This window comes from Mycetomoellerius zeteki, unplaced genomic scaffold, assembly GCF_001594055.1.
Source record: "Mycetomoellerius zeteki isolate Tzet28-1 unplaced genomic scaffold, Tzet1.0 scaffold53, whole genome shotgun sequence".
NCBI lineage: Eukaryota > Metazoa > Arthropoda > Insecta > Hymenoptera > Formicidae > Mycetomoellerius > Mycetomoellerius zeteki.
This window is the reverse complement of record NW_017257534.1, coordinates 154,529-181,589: the sequence shown is the minus strand read 5'-3', so window position 1 is coordinate 181,589 and position 27,061 is coordinate 154,529. Positions and strand designations below refer to the sequence as shown.

Genomic DNA, 27,061 nt, shown 5'->3' with positions numbered 1-27,061 from the left:
GCGATAGGACCGGAAGCGCGCACCGTGCGAGTACAAAAAAAAAAAGGAAGAATCACGGCCTTTATGTACGCGAATCAACTGTTTATTCAGTATATAGCGAAAACGAGAGAAAGAGGAGAAAGAGATGGAACGATTACTGCGGGAGGGATCGTGGAGTAGCAGAACCTGCGCGGGGGAGGAGGGAATGCAACAGCAAGCGCGAGTGATCGACGTGAAACAAGTTCATTCATGCTTGGATGTTGTAATCCTGAATGGACGTAGAATGGATCGAAACTGCGCGATTAGATTGGACTGTGTGTGCTGACTTGATACTTTTTTTTTTATTTGAAGGGTACAGTGATTTTTATATGAAAAGGTGACGTGAATTGAACTTCCGGCGTGAGATTTGTTTCTTCGTATATCTAGTCAAATGTAATCACGTAGGTAATTCTCGATCACTTAATGATACGGAATGCGATTTTCGCGTTAAATTTGCGCGATTCAAGATCAGAGAGTCGTAATTAAAACGTCGAATTTAATATCCGTCTGTAAAAGATTAGAATTAATTTTTGCGATCGAATTCGGCATCGAATTCGACGATCTGTGTTAAAATTCAGGCTCGCAAGGTTAAAAGGGCGCCTCTCTATCTCTCAAGGGTGCGATAACTTTCAGCGCCGACTGTATCGCTGGATGATGTATCCCCCGGGGGTTTTCTCCCCTTGGGTGTTGGGGTGTGTTTCGTTGCCTGGCAACGACACCCTCGAAGTCCGCGCTCTGATTGGCCCCGTCTCGCTTTTCCTGTCTTAGCCTCTCTTCTCACCCCGTCGCCAATCAGACCCCCTTGCCCGTGCTACCGTACCACCCGTTCCCTCTGCTTTGCTCTCGCCGATGGAAACCGCCGTCGTCGGAGCGAAGTGCACACACGGGCGCGCGCCCGCGTGCAGAGAAAAAAAGAAAAAAAAAGGAACATGCTGTAGCGCGTCTGCACAGAACAGAACGCTAGGAGGAATTAGAGGGTAGTCCGACGCAATGGCGCAATGTCAGTACCTATTCACGTTGTACGTATGTATACGTGGTTAGGTGCACATGGTGAAGCGACGTAATATTATCTCGGATAAATAACACACATCTTTTATTCTCGTATTGTTGTATGAGAAGAACATGCTAGAGACAAAATACGACGCGCGACGATACGTTTCCAAATCTGACTCTTTACGAGCGTTCTCTCTAATAATGCACATCTTAACTATACGTTTCTTTATTTTTCAATATGAAGCAAAAAAGCCAGAGAGTGTATCTCTAGATAACTTTGGTGAAACTTGAAACTAGTTTCGCAAGGATGAAATACCGGAATCTTATTTGTCGTAGATTCAGCCGTTGTAAATCCGATTACGAGTAAATTTCGAGCCGTTTCGTTGGCTCTCGATGTCATTGAGAGTCATTTCTATTTTTACGGCTCCGTAAATTGTACGAAAGGATTAAGAGCGATTCCATTGGCTTCCTTTTCAATGCCTTCTTCGAGTAGCCGGCTTGTTGTCGAGACTGCACAGCGCTCTACGAGAGGATTAAACCTTCCTATTGATCCCGTTCAATGGATTCGTGCCCTTTCACGTGCCAGCATTCGTAATGTTTTGACATCCTTTACGCTCGTCTCTTCGCCTCTCGCTTGCTTCCTCAATGCTAGGAATACATCTCTCCGTGCCTTTCATTCAGTATCCGCAATAATAAAATTAATTTTCCTCGCGATGAAATATATACGAAAAAATTATTTTCTTAAAAATTATTATTTCTTTTAAGATATTGGTTTTATTTTGCCAGTAAGAACTCTTGTAAATACAATAGGTTAATAATTCTTATTCTATTTAATAGAGAACGATGACGACGATGATGCCGAAAATTTCTTCTTAAACTCGTCGCAATACTTTGATGAAAAGTTGCTTGACAAAATTTTGTCCAGAAACAAGTAAGTACGTTATTAAATGAGGAGCAGACTTTCAAAGTGCGTTTTGTAAGTCCAAAATTTGTAATTTTCAGAAAACGAGAAAGAAAGAAACTCCGCACTCAAGAAAAAATTACGCACTTTACAGAAAATAACAATATGCCAATCAGTAGAATGTGAAATATTAAACATAATTGCTAAACAATTGCTAAAAATGTTAAACAAATGCATTTTGTTTGTCTCTAGTTAAAAAACATAATGAACTTCGAAATATCTATGTTTTTTTAGCATATAAATCATCCATGAAAAAATTCTTTCTGAATATCTCAGAGTAGCTTATAGTATGAGTCTTTCAACACTGAACACTACGCCATCTCTAATTAAAAAAATGAAATTTTGGATAAAACGCATTTTGAAAGTCTGCTCCTCAAATATAGTATTTCAAATGTTCTATCTGTCTAGATTGAATAGTAAAAAATTGAATATTTATTTACTATAGAACAGGGAAAGTACCAAAGATATTTTATGGATCGCGAACTCACGGGCAACTCGAGCAGGTAGTTAAAGAATTTAAGAAGACCGCGTACAGGCATAAGAGGTAAAAGAACATGCGAAATATTCGTTCTATTAAATGAATGTATAATAAATGAGTCTTTCTCTAGGATGACTATATTGAGCAGCCGAAAAAAAACGTGCATTCAGGAAACTGATAAGAACAAGGACAAATTGTGTAACGAATTACTTGATCCTAGACTTAAGGTTTCTATAAATGTTATACCGTATTCACAGAAGTTAAAAGTTAAATAATTGGGTATAATTACATATAATGATATTATTTATACACGTAGGTTAAAAAATGCAAATATTATAATGACCAAGTAAAGAAGAAACCGACAATATTTAGTAAACTGGACACGCCTTGGGATATTGAAGACTTGGTGTCATTAGGCAAAGAAGTCGACGCCTGCCCATATTTCGGTGCAAGAACTTTGATGGCCGACGCAGAAATCATCTTTTGTCCGTACAATTATATCGTGTATCCAGAAATTCGCGAGAGCGTAAGCAAAATTAAATTATTATTAATTAAGTATTTAGAACTAGTAAATGATAATTGTATTAAAAATGCTTCATCAATAGGAACGCTTAATAGTTTAAATCTCTTCATCTTAAGTGCATAAGTGCACATACTCTTTTCTACAGTATTAAGTATTTAACAATAGACGTAATTAATAATTATATAATTAAAATATATAGATGCAAATCAATCTAAGAGGTAATATCGTGATTCTTGATGAGGCTCACAATATCGAGAATATATGTCGAGAAGCTGCCACTGTGAATCTCAGAGATGACAAGCTCACAGTTGCCGTTAAAGAATGCAAACATTTTTTGGACATGGAGTATAAGAGTATCACTTACGCTATCATACACGAATATCTCACGGATCTTATAAAATTTATGAATGATGTTGAAGTCAAAGATAATGTGAGCATATATATTTATCAAATAATAAAAAATTGATTTTTATTCTTACATTAATTTTGTGCGTTTTTATAATTTATTTAAACTTTCATTTCGTATCTTATAGGTATTTATTAACATATTATGAAATAGTTATAATCGTTATTTTTACTTATTATAGTATGTATACACTTTAGGATCGTAACGAAATGGTCAGTAAGCATTGGATTGGTTCCGTATTCCGAGAATTGCTCGATGTAAATAAGGTCGGATGTTCTAGATTTTCCAATTTTATTGCTGCCAGTAAGGTGGCTATAGAAGATTTCAAGCAGAATATGAAAGAAGAGAATCCTAAAAAGACAAAGCCTACTATTTCGCAAGACAGTAAGAAACTTCTTGAGTATCTCTGTTTCGCTATGCAAATGATTTCATCAGATAAGGTTGACGACTATAGGATGTATATCGTAGAAACGAATGAATTTATTGAAAAGGTATGTCTGAGCAATTCGTCTGTGTAATTACGATCTAATAATTGTATCAAACATCATGTAATCATTTTTATCAGGTAACCGAAAATAGCTGGAGCTCATTAACAACCAAAAAACTGACCAAAGTACGAACTGTGATACTGAAATGTATGAATCCAGCTATAGTTTTTGCGCCTTTGGCTCATGAAGTTCGTTCTGTGATACTTGCTTCAGGTACTTTGACGCCAACTGTGTCGTTTCAAAGCGAACTCGGGACGAAATTCCCGCATATAATCAATCCTGATCATGTTATACCGAAGAATCAATTATATATAAGATACATAACACAGGGATTAAATGGAAAACCTTTAAAAGCCACATATGATCAGGTGAACACCTGGGCTTTTCAGGTAACGAGAAACGGATTGTTAATGATTTTATTTTAGATATATTCACGCTATATGTATGCGAATATCTGAACAATTCTCATCCTAACAGGACGAACTCGGTAATTTGGTTCTTAAGGTATGTGACGCGGTGCCATATGGTGTACTATGTTTCTTTTCGTCCTACAAGGCAATGAATACCATACACAATAGATGGAAGAATAACGGCATATGGGACAAACTCTCCAAATTGAAGACAATTTTTGTGGAACCGAAAAATGAAAAAGATTTAAACCCAGTCATGAGAGCGTATCGTAGTGTGATTGAAGAATCGTCATCTGAATCGTATCGAACAGCATGCGGAGCTATCTTCTTTGCAGTTTTTAGAGCAAAGGTGGCGGAAGGAATGGATTTCAGCGACAATGAGGCTCGTTGCGTATTAGCAGTAAGGAACATTTTTAATATTGATTTTATTTATATGTCACACATGCACATATACAGAGTGTCCAAAAAATTCCAGGACATTTGAATATCATGGTAAGTATAAGTATTACAGAAAAGTGTTTCAGACAAAAGTTGTAGGGTTCAAAAAGATCTATTTACTATTCACATCTGTTTGACCTTGGGTGGCGTTGCCAAGGTCAGATCAAGATCACATCAATTTTTTTAAATGGAACACCCCATTTTTCATTGCATATTCTTATAGCACATCTCGAGAGCTTTCCAAAACACTATAATAAAATATTTTTTCATTAAGTACTTTTCGAGTTATGATGCTTGAAAGTTACAGTATCGCCGGCGTTAACATTACTCAAGGTGTCCGACCGACGGCTAAAACCTCTTCAATGTTGTTCAGGATCATGACCTGAATGACATTTGTTAAGATCAAGGCCATTGGAGGTTGTACCTCTTATTTTCATTTCTGCACTAAAAATTCATTTCTACGCGTTTAGCTCTCGAGATGTGCTATACGAATATGCAATGAAAAATGAGGTGTTCCATTTAAAAAAATTGATGTGACCTTGACCTGACCTTGGCGACGCCACTCAAGGTCAAATGGATATGATCAGTAAATAGATCTTTTTGAATTCTACAACTTTTGTCTGAAACACTTTTTTGTATTATATTTATACTTTCCATGATATTCAGGTATCCCGGAACTTTTTGGACACTCTGCACGCACGCACGCACGCACGCACGCACGCACGCACGCACATTTCTAATATTATATCTTTACATCTATTAGATTGGCATACCGTATCTTTTACAAAGCAGTGATGTAATCATGAAAATGGAGTATAATAACTTGAATAAATCCAATGAATCTAGACAGTTGTTATCTGGCAGCGAGTGGTATACTATAAATGCGTTTAGGGCGCTAAATCAGGCAATAGGTCGTTGTGTCAGGCATAAAAATGATTGGGGTGCTGTACTACTAGTAGATAAAAGGTATGTAGAGGTATAAATATTTAGAAATAGTTCAAACTTAATATTACATTACAATTTATATAGATTCGAGCTGCAACAGAACATAAACTATCTACCAAAATGGGTAAAATTAAATGTATGTCTCAATAAAAGTAAGCTATATTTGCAATCTATAAGTACTTATAATTCACTTATATTACAGATAAGATGTAACCAGATTTTCAATCTGGAAATAGAACTTCAAGACTTTGTAGTCATGCAAGCTGCACGTGAAAAAGAAAAAGAAAAATTATTAGAAAATTAAGACTTTCTTTTAGAATATATATAACGAGATCTATATGCGCTGAATAAGGAACTTTTTTTATCAAAAATGGTTTACAAACAATTATAATGTTATGTACTTAAGCATTCTATTTACATTATTTTATTTAATGTTACATATTAGTTGTATCTCTCTTTTCAATCATTCTTAATTGTTTTTTCTTCATCCTTTTTATCTTTGCAGTATTTTTAATCTGAAAATGACCATACAATAAGAGTTTTAAAATATATCCAATAAATGTATGCCTTGTTATAAAAATGATATCAACATTTACTTACAATTTGCACAATTTCACTCTTTTTTCTATTTTCCTCCGCCCTTTTTAGATTTTCTCTCCTTCGTTGCTTTTTGGCCTCCTTTTCTGCTTGCTTTTGTGCCTTGATTGCCCTTGACATCTCTTTAACGCGTTTCAGATCTTCTCTCAACTTTTGTTTCTTAGCGAACGACTGTCGAATTCCACGCGTTTTAATTATAGAAGAAAATCTGCAAACGAACATTTGCGTCACTAATTTATAATTTTTTATGTTCAGAAAAACGTTAAGAATAGTTAATTATTATTCGGCAGAAATTTAAAAAGACATTAAAATTTTTGTTCTATTAACTGAAATTATATTGAAATTACATGAATGGGATATTGGATAGTTCAGTACTGGAGTAGTTTGTTGTCAAGTAAAGCTTCTTGGAAAAGAAAAAATTTGGAGAAAATCGAAATTTTAAACAATGACTAGACTTTAAAATAAAGCTTCAAAGTGGAAATTTGTCAAAGAACTTGCAATTCTTTGTTAAAAATTACAACTGTAACGAAACTAGGAAAAAATCAAAGTCTAGATCATGATTTTTCTGGAATTGTAACAGTTGAAGAATTGATAACTGCTGAAGAATTATATTGTGGATTATATTATTGTTATTGAAATTGTAACTTACTTCGTTTTTTCTTCCTTCCATATCCTACCAGATTTTGGTTTGCCTCGCGGAATATGTTGTCTCTCGGGTTTCTCGGTATTATTAGGCAACGGCTCTGGTGCAGGTTTATTCAGCACCGATGCTGTATTCAATATATCTTCCATACGCGTTACTTTTTCGTCGCAGAGTTTTGCCATTGTTCGGAAGTATTGACAAAACGTGTACTTATGAAATGCTACGGCACGTAAACAATCTTCTTATAGGTTAGTTTAGTGTTTAGTTCGTCAGATCGTCACATTGCATGGAGAAGCGGACGATAAGTGAAGCACAATCGTCACGCCGAAACTACATTACCAGCGATCGAAAATGTTAGAATACTAAAAAATGTAACACAGAAAAAAAACGACTATTTAATAATTATTTTTTTCCATCTCTGTTCTCTATTTCTTACTTAGCATCTCATTTATTAAACAACGTACTTTATTCACAGTGGTTCAAAATCACTTGGGTACGTATGTTAAATTGTTGTGAGGAGTGTATTAATTAAATTTCTTTCGATGAAACTTTCTTGAGATTTTGAAATTAATTTTTCTATCTCCGAAAGAACCATTATTTGTGCAACTATTACACTTTGTATAGTTTTTAATTTTGGCTTGATGAAAATTTTTCACAAAATTTTTATTTTTGTGTAATTTTATAAAAATTTCTGAAATTTTTTTATATGAATTGGAACATTTTTCAAAAGTACCGAGAAAGTTTATTTTCTAGAGGATTTTTCATATATATATATAAATTCTGAAGTATATATTCTAAAATTTTTGAGATTTTTCATTCTATAATTTCTAAAGAAAATTTATAAACTTTGAATTTTATCAGAAATTTTCATGAAAAATTTGACATAAAAGATATAACAAATTCTTAAAAAAGATATGAGAGATGAGGATTTTTTTCATTAGAATTGTTTTTACAGATAATCAAATTTCTTGAGTACCCTGTATATCGATGGACGTGAACTCTATTCTATCAGGTGGTATATGTATATACCATCATATAGTAATAATTCATTCAAAAACTACTGTTAATCTATACGCGTATATTACATAGGGTGCGCAGTTTCCGAGTTACGCATGAAACGCATGATGTATCGTTTTATCCTTCTTTATTATTTGGTGAACAACAAGGACAAACGATGCATCATGCACTTCATGCGTAACTCAGAACGCACCCATAGAGGGCTAATGGTAGCACAATTTTCATTTTAGTCATACAGTCATACATATGCATTTGTGTTGATAGTGGAGTTACTATTTTCTTTGTGTAAAAATATAGTTTTTAAAGGTTCAAACTACCAGAATTTTCATACAACAAATTGACAATTATAAAACTAAATACGTGTATTAAGGATAATGGAATCCTTACAAGAAATTTCTGAATATTTAAGCCCTAATACCCGATTAGATGTAAAAGTCTGTGCACTAAACCACGTGCTCCGTATGTAATTTTTATATATTTTATATATTTTACTACTACGTTTGTTCACTTTACAAAAGCCTCGACAAATTATTCAAAATGTACACAGGTGTGACGGCGACTACCGATGGCCGAGAACTCTTGTTGAAGCTACCAGAAATGTTGATAAAACTTGTTACCTTTGTACAAGATTCTTGTGCTGCCATTAGCAAATGTGCTGCACAAATATTAGTAAATATTACTGGAGATGAATCAGGAACTAATGCAATGTTGATTATTTCAGAGTCAAGTTACTCAACAGAGATCAATAAGTCTGGTAAGTAAAACGTTAGCGATATAGTAGCACATCGCGATAGCAGATTCAATTAATTCACATCAATTGTATTTGCATTAAACTTCTGTTCTATCAGCCAAACTTTCGATAATTTGATGATCTGACAAATTGACATAAAACGAGACAAATTTGGTTATTTTATAAATAAAATATTTTGAATAGTTACAAAATGAGATTCTTTTTGGTTGTGATGGCAAATGAAATTTGTAGCAGATACTTTACACAGTTTATTTTTGACAGATTTGGTTACCCAAGAACCTAATCAGAATTTAATAAAAGTTTGTTTGAGGTAATATATTATTGTTTATTTATTGCTGTTTTATTCTATTTGTATCAAATATTTTACATGTTATTTTTACAGGGCTATAATGGATAAATCTAGTATTATAGCAGATCTATGTTGTATGATACTTTCTAATATGACTAGACCGTTTCATTTAATAGATAGAACGATAACACTTATTGAACAAAGTGGTTATTCTTGGGATGAAATATTATCTGTATTTACTACAAAACAGTACAATACTAAAGGCGATAAATTGCATTATCTTGGACCTGTTTTTAGTAATCTTACTCGATCGCCACGTATAAGAAGGTATCATTTAATTGATTTTTTTTTTCACTAAATTATATTGTAAATAAATGTGTTTTATTATAGGTATTTGATGGATCGACATCGTTACGTTATTCAACGGATCCTTCCATTCACAGAGTATTCTGACAGTCTAATTAGACGAGGTGGTATTGTTGGTACTTTAAAAAATTGCACTTTCGACACAGAAAATCATGTGTGGTTGTTAAGCCCCGAAGTGGATTTATTATCATATCTGTTATTACCACTTGCTGGTCCAGAAGAATTTGACGATGAAGATATGTCTAAATTGCCAATTAATTTACAGTATCTTCCTGAAACAAAAATTCGAGAGACTGATCCAGATATAAGGTAAGTTATAGATTAACAAAGGAATGATTCATGAAATTAATGCAAGTAGACAATATTATTATTATTATGTTATTTCAGACTTATGCTTTTAGAAGCATTAAATCAATTCTGTGCAACAAAAGTGGCTAGAGAAATGCTGAGAAAAGCAAATACGTATCTCATACTTAGAGAGCTTCATAAATGGGAAAAGGATAAGAACTGCTTATTGGCATGTGAAAATGTCGTGGATATTTTGATAAAGTAAATATTTATGATATAAAATAAAATTTCACGTCCAGTTTAATTGTAATTTTTTACATAAAAGAAATTTGTATTTTTTTATTACAGAACTGAAAAAGAAATCGGTTTGGACAACTTGAAGGAAGTAGAAGTGCCGTCTGCATACACGGAGATGTTCCATAAAATGGATAAAGAGTTTATTAGCAATACATAGTGCAAAAAATTATATTATAAGTACATATAGGATGTATCAAAAGTTCGGTAATGGTCGAATATCTCAAAAGCAAAGAATTTTTGAGAAAAATGTTTCACACAAAAATTGTAGGGTTTAAAGAGATCTACTTACTGATTACGTCCGTTTGACCTTGGAATGCGTCGCCCAAGATTCAGTTAAGGTCAAATCGATTTTTTTTAACGGAACCCCCCATTTTTTATTGTATATTCTTGTAGTTCACCTCGAAAGCTTTTCAAAATACTACAATAAAGTTCATTTTCATTAAGTACTTTTTGAGTTATGAGGCTTAAAAGTTACAGTACCACCGGCGTTAGCATTACCCAAGGTATCCGATCGACGGCTAAAACCTCTTGAATTTTGTTCAGGATCATGCCCTGGGTGACATTTGTCAAGACCATTGGAGATTGTTCCTCTTATTTTCATTTTTACACTAAAAATTAATTCAAACAGATGTGATCAATAAGTAGATCTTTTTAAACCCTACAACTTTTATCTGAAATTTTTCTCAAAAATACTTTGCTTTTGAGATATTCGACTGTTGCCGGACTTTTAATACATCTTATATAATATTCTATAGGTATTGCACATACAGTGTATACATAATACTTATCTAATGAAGAAACGAACATAAAAATGGTAATTTATAATACATTCGATTCTTCGTATTTCTCGTATTGCACTGCCCCATATTATCGTTAATAATAAGCTATCAGGTCAACGTAGCAAATAAAAATACTCAACTTGATCTTTATCGCTTACAGTAAACACTATAAAATTAGAATAAAGTATATATAAATAATTTTTCATTTACTGTAATTTACGCGCTAAAATCTCTCAAGATGAAAACAGGTACAAATAAGTAGTTGCATATTATTTATCGAGAAACGACTAATTAAATCACGATATGTTCGTAAATAATCCTTTTTCGATTATAGTGCGAAATGGCAAGATGTTACACGAACACGTATAATATCATAATATTAAATATTAAATATGCGAAATTATATCGTTGGGGATAATTTAGATACTTTCATCAAGGTAAATAGCCCAGTCCAGCTTCGAGACTAATCGAACTTCTTGTGCTCGACGCGTTACTAGTTCTTCTTGAAACACGATTGTTCTCGCCTGCACCAAAAACCGCGGCGATCTCTGCGCTTTTTTTTATGGAGAGTGCTTCGTGATGCGCTCCGGATCTCCCGTTACTGCGAGAGGAATACTTTTTATCTCGTTCCGCACCACCGACGTAAACCAAACGACCTTGAGTATCCCTGGCGCTGACCACGAGGACTTTTTCGCTGCCGGATGACTGCTGAGATCTTCTCCCTGGGCTAAAGAGATCGTAATCTAAGGCTAAGTTATCCGAACTACCGCAAGCTGGCGATGATCGATTCTGCAATAGAATTTGTGCAAAAAAATTAATATGACTGTAGAATTAAAATAAAATGAGATTAATGGCTAACATAAAATTCCTTAGTTACCTTGAGGAAGTCGGTGTTGCGCGATGAACTGTGACTACCGGCCAATCTCGAACCTCGAATCCTTTCGGAACTGTCTCCTCTGCTGAGTGTGCTCTCCGATGGCACGATTCCCTTCTGCCTGAGTTGCTCCAGTATAGTCGGTTGTATTGGCTTTCTTGCGCAGTAACACTTGTTGCTCTCGGAGCAACTGTCAGTGTCGCAGGCGCAAACAACCGTATTTCCTGGTACAGGCGTAGCTTGTACCCTTCTAGACAACGAGCAATAACACTTATCCGCTGACACGCATGTACAGGACTCGGAGTCGTAGCTGCATTCGCTGCAGCTCACGTATCCGCTGCTGCTCCTGTTCGCAGTGGCACCCATGCTACGATTGAGTCGTCTACCTGCGTAGTTTTTTATAATTATATTATTTATCAATAAATATTATTGAGATTCATAGATGTTTTGTTATTATCATATTGTTATATTGTTATTATACAATAATATATATTTTATTATTATTATTATTATATTATTCTATTGTTGTAATATACGTTTTTTACGTTTTACTTGGTTACATATAGAAAAAGGAAGCTACCAAAGATCTAGACATAATGAAGATTAAATTTGGATTTTAATTATAAGAAGACTAATTTTAATTACAATATTTCTACGTACATGTATCGCTATCTTCTGAAGTCGTGTGACATATTCCATTCTTGCTCGTTCTCCGCGAAGATTTTCTTCTACCGAGCCTACTCGCCAGTACACGATTTCGGTGATTATTTCTGACATCACACGACGAACTACTGCCAAAACTATCATTCAATCTCCTAGCTGGGAATATTACGGAGGTGAACTCCGTGGGACCACCTTTCAGTCTCGAGACCGACCTCTTTATGGCCCTGCCTAATAAACAAGATCGTCGGCTCGATCTTCGTCTTTGTGGTCTTCGTCGTCTCTTCATAATACTGGCGGATCTCTGATACAATTCATCTTGCGTTAAAGTTGCGGCTAGTTTCAGTAAGAACTCCTTGTAGAGCGGTTTCAGATCGTTAAATGACATACCTTCTGGATCTGGGAAATCAAGAAAATAATTAGATCTAAATCCTTTTTATTTAATTACATTATTGTTTTACATAGATTATTACCTATTATGGCTGCCAAAATGTCATCTACACTAGTCAAGCCCTCTTGATTCCTGAATTCGTCAAATAGCTCCGTGAATCCAAGTGGAGTGCCTCCTTTGATGTTATTGGTTCTCCGAGTGCTTCCGGAAGTCAGGAAACTGCCTCTCCTAGGTAATTCAACCCTTGTCATCAGGTCTCCTCTGTCCACGTCTACGTCGCTCTGTGATCTCTTCAGGGCGTTCTCTTGCAGGATTCTGTTCGCGTTCTCCGAATGGCTGACGGGTGGCTCGCTGCCCGCTCTGCTTCTTCTTCTCACCCGAGGACGATTGCACTCCGGCATATTCAGCGAATAATCAGGATCTAATTCTTTTCTCAACGGTTTATCCATTGTGACGATTCGGTTAATTTTTTTGCCGGAGTACGCCCTCTCCGGATCCCTCGAGCGTCTCTGCTGATTTATCGTGCCATCCGAATGTTCGTGATGCGACTGATAATGTCCATTATTCTTCAAATTCTTTGCGAAAAAGATGTCTTCTTGACAACTTCTTATCTGACTGTTTCTGTTCTTATCCGTGTAAATGTCCTCCGTACCGAGACTGTAGATCTTATCAGCGTCTTCAATTTGCGGACTGTAAATATGTTTTTCCTTCTTTTTTCCAACTTGCTCGTAAGCGGAGTTTATCTCGTTTCTTTCGATTTTATTAACCTTATCATATATCAAAATGCTGTCGGTTTCGGGAGAGTACAATTCGCAATTCCTGGCATTCGCTCGATTCAAAGCATACGATCCGTAATTTCTATCATAAATATTATCTTTCATGTCCGCTGATTCCCTCCTCGGATTGTTTCGTTTGTGCAATTTTTCGTATTTGTTCGACTGTCTGTCATAAATTCCATTCGTATCGTTATCAGGAGCACTGTAAATTTTATCAAGCTTGTTAGATTCTATCTCGATTCTCAAGGAATTCTGATCCTTAGCGGAAAACATCTTGTTCTTCGAATTTTGTAGCTCCTCATTTCTAGACAATACGATATCTCGATTGTTCTGTCCCAGATTGTTCTTCTCGCTCTTGGCATTGTCTCGTCTTCTTCCGCGTGCCTCAAGGATGTCTTCCGCTTTCACGTCGGAATTCTTCTTTTTTCTACGTGGTATTTTCTGCAAGCTAAGTTTTCCGCCTTCATCCTCAGTAACGGAGCTGCTCACAGAAGTCTTTTTGGTTCTGGGTGGTCTCACAGGATGCGGTGCGGTTGGTCTCGGTGGCGGAGATAGCATGCAACTGATTCTACTGCTGAGACTAGGCTCTCGAACACTGGAAACAACGGAGGCCAGACTGACGCATCCGACACCATTCGTGTGACGAGGTCGTCGTCGGTTCGCGTCCAGATCAGCGAGAAGAGCGCGATACAACGTGGCCGCGGCTGCTATTGCGTCTTCTTCGCATTCGCAAGCGAACGCGTGACACTCCAAGAGCCTGGCAGCCCCAGGTCGTCGCATTACCACGGCGAAGATCGGAGGATAGAATTCTACTTCACTTTTCAAACCGCGCATTGTCCTAAAAATAGAACCAAAATTAAAAATCTATTTCAGATACTTAATCTTTAAACATGCAAATATGTTTTAAACATTAATATAATAAGCAATAAATCTTTGAGTTTCAAAAAATCAACTATAAAAATACATTACGGTATTAATTATAATAATATCCACCTGTAGAGATCGGCGTGCTTGTCTTCCATCGTCTGTCCCTGGTCCTGATCGCCAACCAAAGGTAAGAAGGCGTGATGTACATCGCCCGATGGTATTCTCTTGCATCGAAGCCGCAAGGCACTCCATACCGCTATTCTGCGGAAAGGATTATTCTTTTCGCAGACTTCGCTCGTGCGGAACGTTAGTCCGCGCCTAGAGACCTCCAGCTCGGCCCTCACGCATCCTTCCATGCGTTCCAATAGCTGACGAAGAGGTTCCTGAAGACCCCGGACGCTCGCCACGCGTCCGCCGACTGGGGCAGCTCCCATGTATTTTACCTGTATGAAAATGCAAAATATTTTAATTATCCCAAAGAATATAATTTTAATAGAGAAAGAAAAGCTCAGAAAAAATAATTTAAAATACAGCTGGATATATCTACTTTTTATCGTCTGAAATATGCATTTCGGTATGCTCACTGAGAATAAGAAGTCAATATGAAATTTTGAATAGCGTCAAAATTTTTATTTACTTCAAACAACTACATTGTGAAAGACTGACGTGTTCATGTAAAAATAGCGTTTGACAAAAAGAGCATGCATTCTTTTTGCATGTCTGAAAGCAGCGGGAACCTGTTTTGCACGATGGTCAATATCGAAGATAAACAGGTAAAGTCATTAAACGGGAATTTTATTGCACAATTTGAACATTTTTAAACTAGTCTCTCTGAGAAATTTTTTATTGCGTCGCCACTTATTTATTTACTGCCGCTTTTAATATCTATTCTGGAATGTATTAAACATTATAATATATGTATCTTATAATGTATATAAAACTTGAATGGTGCTTTACATAGGATTTCGTTCCTGCGACGAAAAATAATGATGTTAGATTTTGTCATAGAATTATCTTATAATTATCTATAAGGTGAAATTTAAGATTCGAGTTATGTAGAGGGAGGTGTGACTCTTAGCCGCAAAGAAGAGATAGTCAATGCTTTTGACTATAACAAGCAGCTATCGTGTCGTTCTGATCGAATGCCACGCCTAAACGGATCCTCTCATCAGGTTCTCTGATGTAACTGTACTGATTGATCAGCAGCTTCTTTCGTGAGCTCCAATCAAAGTGTTTGAAGCGAGGCGAAACAATGCAGCGGAGCCTATAAAACGGGATACCGTGTTGGCGGCGATAAAGAATTCACATACCGGTGTAACAACTGAAGGAGAATTTTTCAGCGCTCCGAATAGTTTATGGAAGTCCGTCACGCTTTGCGAATCGTGAACGGAATGAAAGTGACGATTAAAAATTCCGGATCGACGCCCCGAGGAAAGTTGGAGGACTTTTCGCGACCCTTTTCCGCGAATCAGGGCACGTCCGCGAGAGGATGGCAATTGCAATATTGCAACACGTGATATGCATGCTGAATGTAGATCAGAGCACATTTTTTTATGTATGAAAGTACTCAAGGTCTCTTGGAGAATGCATTAATTAACTGTATTTTAATTATAAGATTCTGCAACATAATTGACTATTTATAAATCTATTGTAACAGTATATTATTTGTATACTACTATGATTTCTAAATTATAAGCCTTTTACTGCAAATCTATTTATAATATGAAATATTATGAAAGCATTTTCTTCGCCTATTAAAAATATTTTTATATCGCGCATTACAATCTGTTAAAATCTTAATTAAAGTGATATTATCAGCTAAATAAACATACTAATACATAAATTAATTAACATGTCAAAAAAATTAATTTTGCTGTGCAAGACCGATTAAACTTCAAAAGATTTGATACCATCTCTCTCAAGTTAGATATAAGAGATCTCGGATATATAATTTGCTTTCTCTCCTAATTTTTACAATTCTATCTGTATATACTATACGTTGCTCTTTAAAAGATCACTGAGCGATTCTTTCCTTTCTAACGAGCAACCAGCTCGCGAGTAATTATACGTCGATCTCAATTTTATTTCTGACACGGAATCATCACGATTGTTAGGGTGATCTAAGTAAGATTCCTGAGGTGGAAAATGGATATCTTCCGACATGCTTCTTTTCACGAAGCTTTCCACCGATCTCAAATCTGAGATCTTCGATGAAGAACGAAACATGTAAGACGATTTGGATTTTTGAGACAAAATAAGGAAAGCTAATAAACGAATTTAATTAATTGTGATCGCGAGAAAAAGATACGTACATATTAGATTATATTTTTGCTCGAAACTAGATCATCCAAATGCATCTATTTTTCATGTATTTCTTGATTCCTATATTTTACTTCCTTCGCATTGGTATCTCTTTAAGGCTGGGTTGTTCCATTTTTCGATAATCTTCAGCTGATTATCTTATTCTCTTACTCTCTTATGTTCTTACTCTTTTGTTTATACAGCAGGTAAATTAGCACATAAGGTTTTTTGTTCCTGCACGAGGATTGCACTAGAACTGAACTGAACTGAATTAGTGCAATCCAGAACTGACGAGTGTAAGCGTGCAGGCAAGGAATAAAAAACGTTCCAGTGCAAGATAAAAATTGTGTAACATATTGTTTACATGGAAGTATTAAATTCGTGTGATGAAAGTATTAATGCAATTCCACCATTAAGAAAATTCTTAGGGTAACTCCGGCAAATACGCCGCGCTCGGATTTACGCCGCAGAAGTAAAAAAAAAAATAGAAGGAGCGGGAGTAATTTTCTCGTAACTACTCTGTTACATGCCTTTATGTTTGCTAAAGTATTAATGCAATTCCACCATTAAGAAAATTCTTAGGGTAACTCCGGCAAATACGCCGCGCTCGGATTTACGCCGCAGAAGTAAAAAAAAAAATAGAAGGAGCGGGAGTAATTTTCTCGTAACTACTCTGTTACATGCCTTTATGTTTGCTATTAGTATTGTGTTATGATTTCAACTTCTTACTGTTAATATTAATAAAATTATTGTGAGTTGAATCGATTTGTCACTGTAATAAGTAGCGCCATCATAAATTATAATCCATAAACATAAATTAACAATAAGGACTACGAGCCAAATTCTAATATATTTAAATTAAAATTAAGTAAAAAAGCTCAATAAATTAAATAATATAACAAAGGAATACAAGCCTAAACCAAATCATTTAATATAAATTTTGATTTACATAAGAAAATAAACAATAATATAAAACATGCGTTTCGATCAATATCAGGTCATTCTCAATGTTGACAAAAAATAAATATTGTAATATAAAAATTAGAAATTATAATATTCGTTAACATAATTAATAAATCCTATCTTAAGCTGTTGAACACTGTTAAATCTATAGTGTCAAATTTAACCTAATGTGAGTCGCCACTGCTCCTACTAAATATATTGTTATTTTTTATCAAAACGATAGTTAAATATAACACGATATCAGTTTGACACTATACAGTGTCAACTTGACACTGTATAGTGTCAAATATAAACATTGTTTTAGTATAAAATAACGATATGATTGAGTAGGAGCAGTGGCGATTTACGTTAGGTTAAATTTAACACTATAGATTTAACAGTGAACAAAAACGCAATTTAGACCATGTTCAATTAGAAAAATAAGATTCATAAAAGCGGCGAATATACGTCATCTTGTAAAATATCTTCCTATGATCGTTGAGATCTATTAAATATTTAATATTACACAGTAACCAAATAGTCATTAAATTACTAAAATATATATAGAAAGATAGTAACAAAAAAAATCATTCTGAATTAGACTAATAAATTATAAAATATATAAATACCTTAGTTAATGAGAAAAAATAAATGTAGTCAAATATAAAGTAGAGTCATATTATAAAAGCAGTGAAAAGATGTCTGGAGCAAAGTCGAAGAAAGTCAAATTATTAAAAAGGGTGAACTATATGTTAACCTTATGCGTATGACCAGACAATAGTCAAGAGAAAAGAAAATGGACACGTTAAGTAACAAAACGGAAGAGGATTAGAGGAGGAATAGAACATTGGACTATGGGGGGAGAATGGTAGATCAAGGAGAAACTAAGAAGGAAAAAGAGAATGAATAATTTGAAGATAAGATAATACTTATTTTTTGTCAACATTGAGAATGACCTGATATTGGTCGAAATGTATGTTTTATATTATTGTTTATTTTCTTATGTAAGTCAAAATTTATATTAAACGATTTGTTTGAAAGGTTCGTAGCCCTTCTTTGTTATATTATTTAATATATTTAAATTATCAAATAAATGAAGTAGAAGAAATAATCAATTGATAACCGATGCAATGGATTATTTTTTGGAATTAGGGTATCCAAGCCTAATCCCGGAATGTCCAACCCCCAACCTGGGGAAATATGTAGATGATTGCACAATGAAAGTTGGTAATAAAAGCAATCAAGCAGGCGTTTGATAATCAAAGATCACCAAAAACACCAGATGGAGCCATTTTTTGGTTCACGCGAAAAATCACGTATATAGGCGCGAATTCGGATTTACAGATTGCGAATCAATCGTATTGAGCGGCAAGCCACTCGACGCTCCGGAAAATAATCCATTGCATTGGTTATCAATTGGTTATTTCTTCTATTTTATTTGTTTGATAATTTAAATATATTAGAATTTGACTCGTAGCCCTTATTGTTAATTTATGTTTATTTATTATTATTGAGCTATTATATTATTATTTTTTTTAAATTATAATCCATATAAAATGATTACTATAGGGCGTGTAAAAAAACTTATGTAATAGTTATTTCATGATACATACGTGTAGAGGAATAAGTAAAGCATGTTGTATAGCAAAAAACAAATGCTTTGCTTTCGTATTCTTTGTTTGTTGTCTTGTAAATCCTGTTTAGGATATACGGCATTTTTAGCGGGCGGGATTTATGCTCAAAGTATACAAAATGCGCAGATTGAATTCAGTGCACTAAATGCAATAAACGCATTATATGAAATATGTACCTCATGTCATAACACTTGTAATATATGTAGGAAGACTATAATTATTATTTATTACTTCATATACATTTATCGTTCTTATTCCTTAATAAAACTTTATAAATGCATTTTATAATTGTATCATTTTACATCTTAATTATAAACATTATTTATAAATTTTTCATGAGCCGTACATATCCCCCTCCCCCTATGAGTAGCCATAGTCCTTGATCAAAGTACCTTGATCAAAAAGTTCCCGGAATTACCACCAGGTGATGCTCTGAGTCAGCTGATTTGAGTTCTGTTTTTTTGGTTAGGTTGCCACATCTATCATTGACATTTCCACCAAATTTTATCGCCATAGCTTGACATTTGTAAAAGTTACGCCGTCTTGAGTACATCTACCTCTGCACGTGTTTTCGATTTTTTACAGTTTTAAAAATGGAGTTGAATTTGCAACAACGGGTTTGTATTAAATTTTTTGACCAAGAACGAAACGAATACCATCCAACAGCGATCGAATTCACCCGATATGGCTCTCCCTGCGATTTTTTTCTGTTTGATCGAGTCAAAAAACCACTACTAAGAGGTAATGGAAAAATCGAAGACGGCTCTGATGGCTATACCGACAATAGAGTTCCAGAAATGTTTCGAGAGCTGGATCAAGCGCTGACATAAGTGCGTTGCAGTCGATGGGGAGTACTTTGAAGGGGACAATATCACTTTTCATGAATAAACTTGTATATTGAATTTTCTGAATGAATTCCGGGATCTTTTTGATCAAGGTAGTATATCCCACTCCTATGAGATATACGGTAAAAATGCAAGGGTTTCAAAAAGTTCATTTTTTAATACGAAAAATAAATAAATATCTTTCGGATTTCTAATATTTTTTCATAGTAGTAGACAGTATAAAGTTTTTACTGATATAGTTCGTTTACTTTAAACATAGTAACTAATACTTAATAAATTAAGTTTTTGATATAGCGTATATACCGGAGTTACCCTAATTAAAGATAATGATGATACAAAATGTTTTTGTATGCAGGCTTATTATCATTTATATATTTTTATCGTTTTGTTACTCGTATACTCTCACACTATTATTTATTTGTACAAGGTCTATTTTTTGTGGTCGAACTAGTGTACACTAGTGCTTGCTTTGGCTTGCACTCCAGACTCCAGACCTAGTGCAGCCAGTTCAGTGAACTCGTGTGCACTGAGTTCTGTTATACTGAAATAAAAAACGGCGCTGACGCCATTTTAGGAATAAAGTCACTAGTGACTTTATTTGAGAACAGAAAACGCTTTAGTTTAGCGTACACTTTTTGAACTAGTGCAACCAGTGCAGGAATAAAAAACAAACCTATAGTTTACCCAAAGACGGAACAATCGACTCTATGTGATTTGTTTTTTTTTCGCGAAATTTTGCAATTGTTTTAATTTCGACTCTGAAATAGAAAATTAAACGCATCCGCAGGGTCACGTTTGCTGGTGAAGTAAGTAGGTCTTTCATTACGGTAATCACGGAACGATTTTGTTGAAATATCTAAAAATTTCACTAGATACTGATTCGAAAATAATTTTGTTGGATCATCAAAATAATTTTGTAGCAAACTGAAGCGTGATGAGAGTAGTGCCACAAAAAATTTTTATATTCTAGCAATTAGTTTGAGCATCCTACATAATTATTTTGGTAATTCGACAAAATTATCTTCTGGTCTGTATCCAGTTAAAATTTAAGATACTTAAGCAAAATCGTTTTTTCATGCACAGTTCCTTAAAGAACGGAAACAGAACGATCGACTGCGCCGATTTGCAAGATTTGTCGAGTGAGAGAAGACGTGTGTGTTTGCAGATGTGCAACGTAATTAACATAAGTGAAAATGCAGGCGCACACGTTCCCACTACGTACGATTTAATTTCCGCGAGATTCCCGAACCTGAATCCCCCGACGACGCTTGAGCAAAAGTGGCGTGCGGGCCTCTCGCAAATGCTCCACGTGCATAATTATTTGTGTCATTACCGGCAAGATAGCGGCGGCACATTCACCGGGCGTTCCACTTTCGGCCTCCACTGAGGCGAACATCGCCTCGATGCGTGCCTGGACCGCACTGTTCACCCTCTTCTGTTCCTCGTTCGCATCGTTGGGATTGCTCGGGATCACGACCGACAATCCGGCGTACCACCCTCCCAATGTCGAGCTGCAGATGGATCTGATTGCGAGACGATAGAGATTCGTTAATGAGAAAATGAAAAAGAGGAGTAGTGCAAGATGTTAATGTTTTATGCTCTAATTAGTCAAATATACATAGAGAAAATATTTTTGCTAATGTTTCTAAAAATTTAACCAGATTTAAAAATAATTTTGTTAAACCGTCAAAATATGTAATTATGTAGAAACCTCAACCATAATGAGTAACGTTGCAAAAAATTTTGACATTCTATACTGAAAGAAATTTCTTTGATTTTTATGCTTATAATTACATGTTACCACAATTATAATTATTATTTACTGCGGTAATATTAATAATAATTTTATCAACAAATATGTATAGTTATCAAATATGTATAGTATCGAGAAATTAATTACAAAGTTTATAGTTATTATGAATTATTGTCATAAAAAATGATTACAATTATTATAATTTAACTATTACAGTCAGTTTTGGGATAATCATATTTTATATGCAATCATCTTGAACATCCTACATAATTATTTTGCAACCCAACAAAATTATTTTCAGATTTGTATTTAGTTAATCTTTTAGATATTTCAACAAAATTGTTCATTCCGAGTAATAAAACAATTTAATAAAGATAATAAACAAATAGTGTAAGATTAATGTTAATCCCTTATGCGTTAAAACTGGTTAAATGTAATTATAATAATTTAAATTTGATTTACCTGGAGTCTTCGAACAGTGCGTCGATCTGCGCTTTGCTCCTGAGAGAACATTCCGATGGTGGCCCACCCAACCGAAATCCATCCTCGTAGTGAGATATCCCTAAAGTCGACATGTTTTATTTGAACGTTACGCAATCCGTTCGAGATGCGTGTGTTTGCGAATTGTTTTTCTATTATGTTATCTGACGTCATTCGTTCTGAAAAGAAAAGCACATTATTATTACATTAGCCTCAATTAGAACTATTAGAAGAGAATTATTATAGTTGATGACATAACTGACGCTATTTTTTTTTATCGATCTTATCTAAATGTATAAGAGAACTCGTACATGTGGTGATTATTTGTACTTGCTTGTTTTAACAACCTTGTGGAAGTTAGTCAAGGTTTCTTGAATAACCCGAATACGATATTAATGATATCAAAGAAAAAATTCTTAGGATCACACACACGCATAAGTCCTTCGGCTTTCTAGTATTCGCGGTAGTCATTACCGCGGTTACGTTGCGGTGCGTTAAATTTATGCGAGCACTAGGCGATGCGTGAATAATTAAAATCGCGCAGACAGGACCGGGTTGACCTCGATACTTCTACACACGCGAGATACGCGCGAACAACGGTAAAAGTGATCAGAGATCCAGGACAAAAGGAAAATGTGAATAATAAGCTCGTGATCATCGATGCGAGACAGATGAAACGGTTGATCGCAGCAGCGGCGGCGTTCTGAATGTGCTTGCACGTGATGTCGCGATTATGCAAAAGTTAGGAACGGTGTACTAATCAATGTATTAAGTGATGAAAGTTTTTGTTATTGCACATGTAAGCGCAAATACTAAAGAGTACTTTATTCCTTTGTATTGAATCGATAGCAAGGTCATTGTCCCGTAAACTCTAGAAATCGTAAAAACTGTTATACACGAGATAAAATTGCGTGTTTATCATCTGCCACGGATCTATCACCGGCAATTGAAACTGTACGCATTTCTTCATTAAGGTAGTACGCTATTTTTTTTAATAACTCTCGAGAAAATGGTGCTGTCGTCCAAGTGCGAAGCCAGTTTCTACGAATTCACAAAATATTCACTATAGTTTTTAAAGTGATTTTCTTCTTGAAGAAGAGTATAATGATTATATTTTGCCAAATTTCATAATTAAAATTATATTTTTTAAAACTAAAAGTGTTAACTATGTATTTAGACTTTACATATAAAAATATTATTAAGCACTAAGATCTAGCCTCGAGATTGTATTGATCTTTTTCTTATACATATTTGGTTAAAAAAATTTAACTTTTATAAATTTACTTAAAATTAAATTAACATTAATGATTTAATACAGTACACAATGTAATTAATACATAATTAATACAGTTTAATACAATTTTTAATAAATGAAATGTATTTACATTTAACACATAAAAAGTTAACATTTTATATACTTATGCAAAAATTACAAATTTTATATTACTAAAAAGATGTACTTTTGTGATGAAAATATCAGTCGCATGTACAAGCTAGATGTTCCACGATGTTTGCGACTGTTCACAGTTAGGCTTTACAGTTATGGACCAGCTGGATGTGGCGGTAGCTTGGTCCGGCCAGTAGCCGAAAGGTGTCAATGTTGAAGACTGGGCTCTAAGATTACGCATGCAATCTGGAATAACTGTCAATGCGTGCCCCTCTCATGAATCTAAACGCGTGCTGATCTCACGTGCTGACCGTTTGCAATCGTTATATGATGGAATCTATTGCTAAACAGTGCTGTAATTACGATTGATCGGAGCAACGACATCGATGGTATTAAAAAAAAAAAAAAAAAAAAAAAAGAAATTGCGTCACAATAATCATTGGTGGCAGAATAATTAACAGAATAATTAACAGGGCTTGCAGCCGCATGCACGCCTTGTTTAATCGAAACGGAAGTTTTCTCTCCGCGCTCTACTCATCTCAAATAGCTTCTGACATTCAATTTTCGCTTTATATGGCATAAAATGTGCGTTGCCACTCACTATGTCGTGAGATCGCTCGCAAAGAGACTGCCTCCTTGCTCATCGCCTGAAGCCGACCCTAAATAATCACCGCAGGTGAGCTTCTTGATGCCGGCGACCCAGTTTTCAGTTTGCACGCTATCGTAATCACTGCAGCAGCACGAATCTACTTGATTGACGTTATTAACAGTCTATGACTACGCATTGAGGATGACGTTTGGAAAATTAAATAATAATTACAAGTGTCGCGTGAGGATGCGAGATTTGCAGGCAGAAATATTAGCGAAATCGCAGTGTGGATGGGAAATCGCAGGTAATAAAACCTCATAATTCTCATTTGCCGAAGAGACATGTCCATCCGTTTTTCTTGAGAGCAGCTCCTTGTTTTCATAACTGTCGAAGCGTTCGCGACATGTTTAAGGCAACGGTATTAAGGTCGGTGAACAGATTACGGCATCACGTGTCAGTGCGTTGTAGACGAGAGCTGGTTGATATACGCGCTCGACTTTATGCGTGTGCGTCGTTCAACTTGCAATTACCAGATTCACGGTTCGTTTCCCGCCTGCATCTGCTTTAATGGATATCGAACCGACCGATAATCACATGCGTGAGACATACATCTCGGTACATCATCGCTTCGATCGCCAAAGGATCATTTTCTTAGCGGTTTTAAGAGGCACGATGGTTCCGGGAATTTTAGAAACTCAGTAATTATCGAGCGCAACTGGAGATTTCATTTATTCGGGACACGCATATAGCGGTTGTTGATGATAAAATATTGACGATAAAATTTTAATCGAAGAGCGAATTTTATAATCGTGTTCCGTCACGTATAATAATTCGATTGTCACAATTCATTGTTAAGTTGGAATTAAGATTTATACATCCACAAACCCAGGTAGCAACACACGTCATTTTGACGTCAAAGGCCGTCATTTTGATGTCAAAAGACGTTATTTTGACATCAGCTTGCTACCAGAGAACTACTGTTACGTGTCGTACTATTTAGATATTTAGAGTGAAAATAAGATTTATCTTTTTCTTTCTGTGAAAAATTCGGCGTATTTATGTCACAACGTCATTATAACATAATCATCCGAATATACCTGTTTTTTCCTTGTCAATCATCACGTGTGCTCCGAGACGTTCAACCATCCGATAGCGTCACTGTTCTTGGCACTGGTCTCAATCGTTCGCACTGTCATATCACCATCAGGTACAGAAATCTATCACGAGAATTAACGATCCGAGGTCATTCGCGAGAACATGCTGCACCACGATAAGCTTCACTCATAATCGCTCGTCAATCCATCTTCTTTGGATGATTTTCGACGAGGAGCCTCCTCCTTGTATTCGACGACCTTGGCCGCGGCGAGTCGATCTGGATGACCGTCGACGTGAAACTGCCGGGGTCGCCGGGGATGTTCTGCAGAAGAGGCCTGAGTTCCTCTAGCTAGTCAGTCGGTGCCTTCGCCGCGGAACGAATAGGAGGAGAGGGATGAAGATCGACGAAGAGAGAAAGAGAAAGAGAAGCAGGAGGCCTTCTCCCGATGTGCTCTCGGCCAACACCGGTTAACTCTCTCGTTGGATGTCCGGAAATCTCACTAATGATCCTACTGATAAAATAGACTGACACGCCCACGATATTGTACTTTTGCCGGATAAGACGCTTTCTTCTTTCGCCATTACATCCTCTATTATCTAAAGAGATGTAGCTTCACGGAGAAATTTTTGCTCGTCGTTTTAAAGAGGCATTTAATTCATCTAGGTACCTTGATTTATGTATTTTGGAGTAATTACTTTGAAATTGACTACACATTAAAAATAAGTACACTAAATTTTAATAAATATTTGTTTGAATAGTACTAACTGAATATTTACTAAATGTAAATATAAATTTGTGTATTTATAACAAAAACAATTAATTTGATTTAACCATCTCTTTTTTATTGTGTTTTTATAATATTTATTTACTGAAAGTAAATAGGTAAATGTTAAGTATTATTGAAAAAATATGTATTAAGGTTTAATAAATTTTTTTCACAGTGTAATAAGAATAAATATAACATATAATCTTATTAGGAATATATTTTCTTCTTCGTTCATAACATATTCTGTTTGCAGCTTTTTTTTAAATATTTCTAGTACGAAATTCTATTTTAATTAACCATACATTTTCCGATTCGCAAATTTCCGATCGCAAATTATATTTAATTTTATCTTAATTTTTTTATTTTACTTGCATTTACAATGCATATAACAGCCGATTTTTAACTATTCTTTTGAGCGTGTCTTTTTTATTTTAAAACAAGTGATAAAAATTATAAAATTAGCTATAAAAAAACTTGTTTAAGATAAGGTAAAAAAGGTATGGTAAGATAAATGATTGAAAAATCAGCAATTTTATGTGTACAATATTACATATCGCGTGTGTATCGGCTGACCGATATTCGACTGGTTTCGAGATGAGTTAGGTCGAATGATGCCAAGAGGACCGGTAAGGTGGAAGAGCGAGAGAGAAAGAGATTCGCAATGAAATCGATGAGTAATCGGGTGGACCGTATGGCGTCGTCTCGATTTTCTCATTACCGCCGGCATTGGAAGCCGGTACGCTCGCCGCGGTAACGTCGTAACCGGTAACGGTATCGCGCTTCGACGATGTTCACCGGATGGCCGCACCAATGTGAGAGTACTGTTATTCCAACTATGCGGGCTCCCTGTACTCCCTCTCCGACTCTTCCACCTCCGTCTCGCTCTTTCTTACAATTCCGCGACACACGTCCGGCTCAGAGTGTTACCGTTCACGTCTATCGATCCAATTTCTTTCTTTTTCGGGCGAGATTTTCACTCTCGTCTCTCCGAGGGAATTAGTGAATAAATAATA

At 35.3% G+C, this 27,061-nt stretch overlaps 4 protein-coding genes across 5 annotated transcripts in view; 2 read left to right on the top strand and 2 right to left on the bottom strand.

Moving 5' to 3' along the window:
• LOC108727779 (Fanconi anemia group J protein homolog) overlaps nt 1–6,005 on the top strand; it is a 51,563-nt gene extending 45,558 nt beyond the window's left edge. Inside the window, exons 5-15 of the mRNA XM_018456023.1 lie at nt 1,849–1,942; nt 2,418–2,516; nt 2,581–2,677; nt 2,767–2,976; nt 3,173–3,403; nt 3,577–3,870; nt 3,945–4,256; nt 4,345–4,677; nt 5,479–5,681; nt 5,745–5,796; nt 5,863–6,005. Coding sequence (XP_018311525.1) covers nt 1,849–1,942; nt 2,418–2,516; nt 2,581–2,677; nt 2,767–2,976; nt 3,173–3,403; nt 3,577–3,870; nt 3,945–4,256; nt 4,345–4,677; nt 5,479–5,681; nt 5,745–5,796; nt 5,863–5,964 — 2,027 coding nt within the window. The 3' untranslated portion in view covers nt 5,965–6,005. The remainder of the gene's footprint in view (nt 1–1,848; nt 1,943–2,417; nt 2,517–2,580; nt 2,678–2,766; nt 2,977–3,172; nt 3,404–3,576; nt 3,871–3,944; nt 4,257–4,344; nt 4,678–5,478; nt 5,682–5,744; nt 5,797–5,862) is intronic.
• Nucleotides 6,006–6,094: 89 nt separating this feature from the next.
• LOC108727771 (coiled-coil domain-containing protein 86) lies at nt 6,095–7,158 on the bottom strand. The gene is made up of 3 exons (XM_018456005.1): nt 6,907–7,158; nt 6,261–6,465; nt 6,095–6,175 (listed from the first exon to the last, which is right to left on the bottom strand). The coding sequence occupies exons 1-3, from the start codon at nt 7,080–7,082 to the stop codon at nt 6,095–6,097; spliced, it is 462 nt and encodes a 153-aa protein (XP_018311507.1). The 5' UTR covers nt 7,083–7,158.
• A 1,021-nt stretch (nt 7,159–8,179) lies between these two features.
• Nucleotides 8,180–10,400, top strand: LOC108727778 (protein HGH1 homolog). Of its 2 annotated transcripts, XM_018456021.1 has the most exons (7): nt 8,180–8,376; nt 8,465–8,671; nt 8,930–8,978; nt 9,051–9,284; nt 9,348–9,632; nt 9,711–9,872; nt 9,960–10,400. In XM_018456021.1, exons 1-7 carry the CDS (start codon nt 8,292–8,294, stop codon nt 10,063–10,065), a joined length of 1,128 nt encoding a protein of 375 aa, XP_018311523.1. In that variant the 5' UTR covers nt 8,180–8,291; the 3' UTR covers nt 10,066–10,400. The 2 variants fall into 2 exon arrangements, with proteins under 2 accessions (XP_018311523.1, XP_018311524.1); XM_018456022.1 differs by lacking the exon at nt 9,051–9,284.
• Nucleotides 10,401–11,000: 600 nt separating this feature from the next.
• On the bottom strand, nt 11,001–25,547 carry LOC108727777 (uncharacterized). Its single transcript, XM_018456020.1, has 8 exons — nt 25,284–25,547; nt 22,193–22,389; nt 21,311–21,500; nt 14,382–14,698; nt 12,695–14,226; nt 12,222–12,620; nt 11,565–11,947; nt 11,001–11,476 (listed from the first exon to the last, which is right to left on the bottom strand). The coding sequence occupies exons 2-8, from the start codon at nt 22,303–22,305 to the stop codon at nt 11,120–11,122; spliced, it is 3,291 nt and encodes a 1,096-aa protein (XP_018311522.1). The 5' UTR covers nt 22,306–22,389; nt 25,284–25,547; the 3' UTR covers nt 11,001–11,119.
• Between the last annotated feature and the right edge of the window lie 1,514 nt (nt 25,548–27,061).